This window comes from Saccostrea cucullata, unplaced genomic scaffold (assembly GCF_032062105.1).
Source record: "Saccostrea cucullata isolate Sc308-1 unplaced genomic scaffold, CSIRO_AGI_Scuc_v1 ctg9784, whole genome shotgun sequence".
Lineage (NCBI taxonomy): Eukaryota > Metazoa > Mollusca > Bivalvia > Ostreida > Ostreidae > Saccostrea > Saccostrea cuccullata.
The window spans coordinates 1-9,173 of record NW_026924934.1 but is presented as its reverse complement, the minus strand read 5'-3'; the positions used below and the strand labels follow the sequence as shown (position 1 = coordinate 9,173).

The window sequence follows — 9,173 nt, the reverse complement described above, 5'->3', positions numbered from 1 at the left end:
AGTCAAATTCTGATAATTTTAATTTAATGTCCAAGCAAAGTGTCATACTCAAACTGAACAGTTCAATAATTAAAACTTCACACCAAACAAAATTGCACAAAAGACAATTATCATTTATCTAAATTAATACCCAAGCCAGTCATCACTATTGTAATCAAAACATATCGATCTAGTGTGCCCACTGTTAACACAGGTAAGGTGCTGGCGATTGTTCAGCCGTGACTAATCCCCTCATTATCGTGTCTGGAAGTGTCAAACATGTGTAAACAAAGGATTTACCGGTACATTCAGAAGGTAGAGGTGTGAATGAGAGAATTATAATGAAAATCACTATGATAGGCGAAATTTTTGTATCAGATAAAACGAAAATCCCATATTTTCCTATCAGAATATCAGATGAAATTATTAATAAATAAATAAAAAATGGTTTTGTGCTCTAATATTGTATCAGATTGGCCGAAATATTCGTTTAACCACTATCTGATTAAATGGAATCCACTGTATGTGTAGAATTATTTTTCAAATCCTCTCAAAAAAAGAATTGCGACCCTAATTTTTTTACCGGGGCAAAAGTGCACAATTTCTCCGAATTCTCTAAATGTACATGTATGTAATTAGACTTTGGAGGATTAGTCAACTTGCTTGTCTTCAAATACAGTACATGTATCCCAAAGTTAATAACAATTGGTGCATTTTTAAAATTTTATTTCCTTTGTTTAATGTAGTTTTGATGGGTTTATGAATTTGATGTGTTAATTCCAGGGATAGCGGAGGTGAACTACATGCAGCCCTAAACTTTGCGATACAGGGTGTACATTTTCTTTGTAAGATAAATAAAAATCAGGGATTTCCGGCAAAGAGTGTTAAAGTGATGAGGTTGCCTATTTAAGCATGACCTCATAAGGAAGACAAAAGAGACAATAAATAATTTATTAACAAATAATTATTCCATTATGTTAAAGGATTGGTGAAAAGTCCGAGCGAAATGAAAAAGGGGCTGTAGGGGGGCAAAATCTTCACCCCCCCCCCCCCTGCTTGTTTTAGATCTGCGAATACAGAGACTGGACGTACGTCGTTTACTCTGAGTCGCTTACTGTTAGTAAGGAGATCAGCGGTTGGGCACTGTGTTATATAGATACTATAACCTTAAATGGAATAATAAAATCATAGGGGAGACCACAGGTCACCCAGCATAATCCATAAATGTTAAACTCTAATATACCAAATATCTTATAATATTGCAGTTAATGTTGCTCAGCAACCCCCCTCCCCCTCTTTGTTTTCTAATACCCATCACAGATGGTTCTTCCCTAGACAAAAAAAAAATTTCTGGGTTTTTTTACACTGAAAAGGCTTCACAGTATTACGATTTATTCTATTTTCACTTTACGTATGCAACGCACTACATTTTGTAGCGGAGTAAACAGACCCGATAGACGTGAACTGTGCGGGGGACCTAAGGTCCTAGTTCAGTGTACGTTTTATCCTTCTGCCCCCTGCAATGTTGCAATACCGTATAAGTGGAAATTTTAGCGAGACACAAATTTAGCAATTTCTCCTTAAAAATTGGTAATTTATTTTTAGCGAGAGGTAATTTTAGCGATTCTTAAATGCCAACTGAAGAAGCTATTACAAATAAAATGCAGTTAATTTTTAGCGATATTCAATTTTAGCGATCCCAGGACCCTCGCTAATAATGCCAAAATTAAATCCTCGCTAAAAATTCTACTTATACGGTATCATTTTCCCCCTTTTTTGTATGGAGAGTTCTACTACGGGAGATAACTCTTCAACACACAATTAACACTCATTTTATTATCTTTTGGTGAATATTTTAAACTTTCACGAAGGTTTTAATTTTGATTTCTGGCATTGCAAAAATTTTTCAATTGATTTTGCAAGGTCTCAAACTTTCATATTTGCACCTACTATTTTATGCCAATTTTTGCTAAATATAGAAACAGGGCTGTTACTAAAAATAGAAACACGTGGCACACTTTCCAAATTTAAATTTTAGATCCTCAGACAACCTAGACCTTAAAAATATATGATAAAATGAAAAATTTTGTAGACCCTCCTGGACGATTTTTCAGATTTTGCATGTTTTTCTCTGAGACACGCTCTTAATTATGTTTTACTTCCATTTAAAAACTAGCCAAAAAGATTCTAAAAATCTATGATGTATGGTTTAGCAAGAAATCATTTTTAAATTTTAGGATTTTATCTTGGTTGAGTTGGATAGACAAGGAAGGGAGTTTACTCTGATTAAAGAGTTATTTTGTTCATCCATGCTTTACTATCATCCTACATCCATACACAGAGTTCAGAATCCAAGGCTGTGGCAAAAATTTAGTCTGTAAGTATAGGACAAGTTTTATTTCTTACAAGGAAGAACTAAATGATAAATACCCGGTACAGAAAAACACTTATAACTATGTGCCAGGGACAGCCAAATTGCTTCTTTACAATTGTAATTATGTTCCCCAAACGAAGTTGGGGAACATATTGTTTTTACTCTGTTTCTTATTATTATTATTCTTCTTCTTCTTCCTGGGTACTTTTTTGTCCGGGAGTGATCTTGTAAACTGTTCATCCGATGTAGGTAAAACCTTTTTAGGGTCAGTAGACATGTTATGTAGATTTGTGGAATCAAGGTCATTTTGCGCGCACGTGCTTGTAAGAGCGTGTGCGTGCAACACGTGAATTAACCAATATAATAGATATAACCGTAACTTTTTTATTTTTTGATGAAATGCTTTGAAACTCATAATCTGATTGTTTATTAGTAGTATAGACATGATGACATGGTCAAAATAGCAAGATCTCACGCGCATGCACGTGCGCTTTGCTCTGATTGGCTGAAACTAAAGTCTCTATATCTTTCTTGTTTTTCGACGAAATCCTATGAAATTTTGAACATAGCCATGCATTAATATATCCTACAGCATGATATATAGCATATATCATAAAATCACGTGCATGCACGTGCGCTGCAATCTGATTGGCTTAAACTTTAAATAGCTATAACTCCCTTGGTTTTCAACCAAACAGGATGGGATTTGGAACATAGATAGATATAGTGAACTTCTACAACATGATATGGTCGCCATGCACATGCAAACACGTGCGTGTACTTGCGCTGTAATCTGATTGACTGAAACTTCAAACAGCTATAACTACTTTGGTTTTCAACCAAACGGAGTGGGATTTAGAACATAGAGAGATGTAATGGACGTCCACAAGAAGATATGGACATCATGTTCATGTATGCACGTGCGTGCATGTGAAATGAGATAAATCAAAAATGCACTTGAATGAGCGTATTTTTAAATACTTTTGGATTAAATACTTTAATATTTAGTATATTAAAATGTATAGATTATGTAGACAAGATGATATGGTCATTACGCACATGCATTCACATGTGCACGCGTGCAATGCTAAAATTTGAATGAACTTGGCGTTGTTAAAGTCTCAAATTTATGCATAGATTTTGTCCTATTTGGGAGTTGGGGAGCGTTTGGGGAACATCTGTAACGGTCCCCGTTACAATTAGCACTAGTTTAATTAGTGTGTCACCCAAGTGATTCATCTCAGTAAAAGAAATTGGTTGAAAAAAGTCTTGTTGCAAAAACATATCTATGCTTGTAGGGCTAGAAAGCATATTTCGGAGGAGTTTGGTCCAAATATGGTAAATGAGCAGCAGTTATTTCATGGCACCAAATGTGAGGCTATAGAGGCCATATGTAGATCTGGTCTGGACTGGAGGATGTGTGGTGAAAATGGAGTGGCCTTTGGACAGGGTAAGATGTGGATTTCTAAAGGTGCACTCCAGTCGTTTTAAACATGTACCCATTACAAAAGATAAGACTGCTTTTTCAGAATGAATAAATTTCCCACTCCCAACTTTTAGGTCATTAAGACAAAAACAAATTGCATCATCTTTTTCTTTTCTTAAACCTAGTCTTCCATATATTTTCAGGAACATATTTTGCTAAACATGCACATTACTCAGATAGATACTGCCAGCACTTCACCGGTCGGCTTGTTAACCCAAGTAACCCCTATCAACCCTTGGGATTCAGTTTCGGTGCCGCTCCTCCAGCTCACTTTAGTTATGCAGTCGCTCCTCCTCCTTCTATTCAAATCGTTCCTAAGCGAGTAGGAAACAGTACATGTTTCGTCACAGTACAAGGAACTGGAGGACAACAACAATCCTCTTCTGGCAGCAGTGGAGCCTCACAAAACCAAAATGCACTCAGTGGAATAGGAAGTCAAACAGGATTCGGCACGATCACTTTCGGAACTCCCTTCGGAACAGACCAGCCTGCACAAACTTCCAGCGATCCCAAATCCTCTACAGCTCAAGACAAGCCTAAGGTGATCTCAGATATCAAACAGTTACTGAGAGAGAAACACAAGTACATGTTTGTGGCTCGTGTCTTGGTTGGACGACCGGGTCAGGGACGACCGGGAATGAGAAAACCCCCGGAGGATCCCGACGATCCCAAAGGGAGGCCGTTCAATTCCTGTGTTAATACTCCACATAAACCCAGTATATTTGTGATCTTCGACAGTACTCAGTGTTATCCTGAATATATCATCGAATATATGCATCTCACTTAAAATAGGTAATATCCGGTTTGTGAAAATGGATTCAAAAACTGTTCGTTAGAAGCTGATTGTTTTATCATTATGCTTTTACGTTCAAATTGCAATGAATGAAATTACAATGTTCTTGTTATTTAGTTACTGATGTTATTTAACCAATAAAGAAATACTTTCTTAAACAACCTTACTTATTTTATGAAAAACAAGGGAAGAGTACAGTTATACATGGCAAGAGAAAACTGCTCAAAACAGCAAAAATTTATTCTGTCATTCTAAACTTGCTCAATAGAAGTATTGATAATCTGTAGGTTTGATTATCTTATGGTATCAGAGAAGGCTTAGTTTAAGCCTACTACAGTAATGGTTTAAAAAGTTAATTGTAAGATACCTACTAGTACTTGATTTGAAAATCACATCAAGAAAAAATTGTTTACCTCTTTATTTCTTGTAAGCTCTGCTACATATTTTTTAAAAAAGCACATTTGGAATAAGTCTCATTTAGATATTTTTTCCTCCATGATTTAATACTCATGGTAACTTGCATACGTTTTCAAGTAGTAACAACCAGAGCTCCACTTTCATTACACTCGCTACACACAGGCTAAGTTGACTGGAGTATCCTCCAAGTAACAGAGCTCTGTCATAAGCCTGGAACTGCAGGTGATAGCACCTGCTGACTTTGTTCACCTGAGTTCCACCTTCATTGCACTTGCTACACACAGTCTAAGGTGACTTTGGAGTTTCCAGGAAGTTTCGTAACTTAGGGCTCTGTCATAAGCCTGGAATTGCAGGCGATAGCACCGGCTGACTTTGTTCAGTTCTACACTGTGGAATCTGTCCAGGAGTTCTACACACACAACAAGATCTCCACAAACTTCTCGTATCACAGATAAAAAATCAGGTTCATTGAATGGAAGCTGGGAGTTCTCCCAGAAACTGATATCATGGGAGAATAGGAGGGGGTAGAGACTTATGGTTGGGAGGAGAAGTGGGGGGTCAGAATTCAGCATCCTCTGATAAACCTCCACAACTCGACTGTCTAGTGACCATAGTAATCGGATATTTGGCAGTTGGAATAACAGAACAGCTAATTTATCCAGATTCAAAGAGAATGAGTCATATACTGTGTCACCTTTGGTATGTGATAATACATGTCCTATTTCCTGAGAGATATTCTCATTTGCACGCTCTGTTTTTATATAAATTTGAGTATCTGCTACTTCAAGTTTGCATGATCCTTTTGATCTATCACTTATGAATTTATTTACTTTTTCAAAGAGCTGTTCTATCTGCAATGAATTGCTAGTTGAGGGAATACACCCAATCATATGATGCATGACTGGAAGACACTCCAATGTAACAGGAACATCCACAAGTCTTTGAAGTGTACATAAGGTTGGGTGATCCAGTAGTAATTCCTCGGGGAAACTCTGATGATTATTCTGTTGTGGTGCCCCCAATGTGAATAATTTTTCTTTTTGTTCATCCTCACTCGTGTTGTCTAGAGTCTGACATTGGCAGGAAGAGGGATTCCTTAATGTAGGATCCTGGACATCTTTAATGATGTGGAAGTTTAGCTTCTTGTTTATTTCTTCTTCTAGTTTTTTTGAAAGATAACACACTGGATTTCCATCTTCTTTGTGCAGTTGTCTGATAAAAAAATAATGGTCAGATTTAATGGTCAGTTTACTTTTTAGTTCTCCTGAGCCGAAAGGCTCAAGTGAGCTTTTCTGATCAAAAATTTGTCTGTCGTTGTCGTTGTAAACTTTTCACATTTTCATCTTCTCTAGAACCACTGGGCCAATTTCAACCTAACTTGCCACAAAGTATCCTTAGGTAAAGGGGATTCAAGTTTATTCAAATGAAGTGCCACACCCTTTTCTGAGGGGAAATAATTATGAATTCGTGAAAAATTAATTAAATTTTTAAAAAATCTTCTTCTCGTGAACCACGGGGCCAAGAAAGATGATCAAAATTTTACATAGGAATTTATAGGAAAATCGTCTTCTCAAGTACTTCAAAGCAATGATTAGTGATAGAATAGGAAGATCTTTTTATCAAGAACAGTAAAGTCATATGCTGTTATTAATATAAAGACATTCTAAAGTACATGTAGTATTAAATTCAAGCCCCCCCCCCCCCCCCCTTTTAGTAAACTTTTCAGTTCTGGTCTGATTTGTGTTTTTTCCTAGCCGATGATTTGCTCAGGTAAGCGAGGTGGCCCCTGGGCCTCTTGTTGGTATTTTAATTAATTGCTATCCATGAGTATGTATACAACAAAGAGTAATAAACATTTGCCACAATTCTAACCATGATATATCCTGCATACTGAAGTCGCAAATAAAAATTTAATACAGTTTGCAAATGTTAAGATTAAGGCCCATGGGCCACATCGCTCACCTGAGAAGCTTTGACCATTCTATTCTTTACTAGATTTCCCCCTTGTAATACATAAAGTGACCCCACCCTACCCCACTGATCATAATTTAGACAATTTGAAATTTACACTACCCCAGGATGCTTCCACATAAGTTTCAGTTTTTCTGGCCCAGTGGTTCTTGAGAAGATTTTCAAAGATTTTTCCTATTTATTTCTATGTAATACTTTGATTTCCAATTGTGGCCCGACCCTACCCCCAGGGGTCATGATTGGATTACATGTAATTTAGAATCTACACTACCTGAGGATACTTTCAATTAAGTTTCAGCTTTTCTGGCAGAGTGGTTCTTGAGAAGAAGATTTTTAAAGATATTTCCTTTATATTTCTTTGTAAAACTTTGATTCCCCATTGTGGCCCTGCCCAACCCCCGGGGGTCATGATTTGTACAATTTAGAATCTACACTAACCCAGGATGCTTCCACATAAGTTTCAGCTTTTCTTGCCCAGTGGTTCTTGAGAAGAAGATTTTTAGTAGGGATGTCAAAATTGTCAATAATTGATATTCGAATATTCGATAGTAGTATAAGAATATATTCGAATATTTGATAAAATAAATACATCTTGCATTATAATATGTAACTATATACATGTATCTTCACTCTTATGTCAAGCAATATACGTTTTATGTCATAATTTTAGAATAAAATGTCATGTAGAGTTTTGCAAATGCACTTTAATTATATTCTTAAAATATTTTACAGAATATATGAAGAGTCTATATCCAAAATGTAATAAAAAATGTTCCCTGAAAATTCAAAAGATTCTTTTAATAAGTTCAAGATTAATTAATCATCTTACCAAAGTGTACACTGATAAACCTACAGATTTATACCACACAGAACAATTATCTAATGGAGAAACATTAAAAGCAATTACTTTTAGCTAATTAATTTCATGATAATGATTTTAAATGATGTATACATAAACATATACATAAAAAATGTTTCCTTTCAACAATACAAACTAATTCTAAGTACTGGACACTGTTTTACCTCTAATTAAATGATCAAATGAAGAATTTATATTATTTTTGATTAATAGACAGATTCTTCAGAACTTTAGGGTAATCCAAGAGGAGTATTTTTTAATTTTGTTTGAAATAAAATCTTATTATTGGTCAACAAAGAGAATTTGATTAAATTCCTGATAAAACTTAAGTTTTTGTCAGATTTTTTTTCTTTTTGATGCTTGTATACTTAAAATCCGAATATTCGAATCATGAATTTATATTCGAATATCAACTCATCGAAGGAATATTCGAATATCTGTTGACATCCCTAATTTTTAGGTCACCTGAGTAAACTCAGGTGACCTATGGCTATCTGTTTTCATCCGTCGTCGTGCGTTAACATTTAAACATTTTCAGCTTCTTCTCTGAAACCGCTGAACCAATTTCAACCAATTTTGGCATACAGTATCTATGAATGAAGGGGAACAAAAATTGTGAATTTCATGGTCCCTGCCCCCCTGGGGCCTGAGGGGTGGGGCAAAAACCACTAAAATTAGTGCAATCTTTAAAAATCTTCTTCTTTACTCCCGGACATCAAGCAGTCAAACTTTTGGTATGATTGTAATCAGCATTGAGTCCTCTACCAAAATTGGGGTTCTAGTGTTAGGGCAGGGCTCTATTGATTATATAGTGAAAATGCATTAAATCTTTGGAAATCTTCTTCTCTGCTTCTGAGTTTTAAATAAACTAATTAAGGATATAATTATGATGAGCAAGAATATTTCTACATAAATTGTGAATTTTATGGCCCCAGGGTCAGGGGTTCTGGTGTTAGGGCGGGGCTCTATTGATAATATAGTGAAAATGCATTAATTCTTTGAAAATCTTCTTCTCTGCTTCTGAGTATTAAATAAACTAATTAAGGTTATAGTTATGATGAGCAAGAATGTTTCTACATAAATTGTGAATTTTATGGCCCCAGGGTCAGGGGTTCTGGTGTTAGGACGGGGCTCTATTGAATAATAGTGTAAATGCATTAAATCTTTGAAAATCTTCTTCCCTGCTCCTAGGTATTAAATAAACTAAGTAAGTACATAGTTATGATGAGCAAGAGTTTTCTCTACATCTAGGTAATCAGCAGATGAAGTATTTACATGGTTATGATGGTCTCTT

The 9,173-nt window shown here is 35.6% G+C and overlaps 2 protein-coding genes across 2 annotated transcripts; one reads left to right on the top strand and one right to left on the bottom strand.

Moving 5' to 3' along the window:
* The first annotated feature begins 258 nt into the window (after positions 1 to 258).
* LOC134267653 (protein mono-ADP-ribosyltransferase PARP12-like) lies at positions 259 to 4,793 on the top strand. The gene is made up of 4 exons (XM_062749861.1): positions 259 to 294; positions 2,217 to 2,356; positions 3,652 to 3,803; positions 3,983 to 4,793. The coding sequence occupies exons 1-4, from the start codon at positions 259 to 261 to the stop codon at positions 4,624 to 4,626; spliced, it is 972 nt and encodes a 323-aa protein (XP_062605845.1). The 3' UTR covers positions 4,627 to 4,793.
* A 260-nt stretch (positions 4,794 to 5,053) lies between these two features.
* Positions 5,054 to 6,261, bottom strand: LOC134267652 (uncharacterized; the record flags this gene model as incomplete). Its single annotated transcript, XM_062749860.1, has 1 exon — positions 5,054 to 6,261. A coding segment is annotated over one exon (967 nt), but the record flags the coding sequence as incomplete, so codon positions are not given.
* Between the last annotated feature and the right edge of the window lie 2,912 nt (positions 6,262 to 9,173).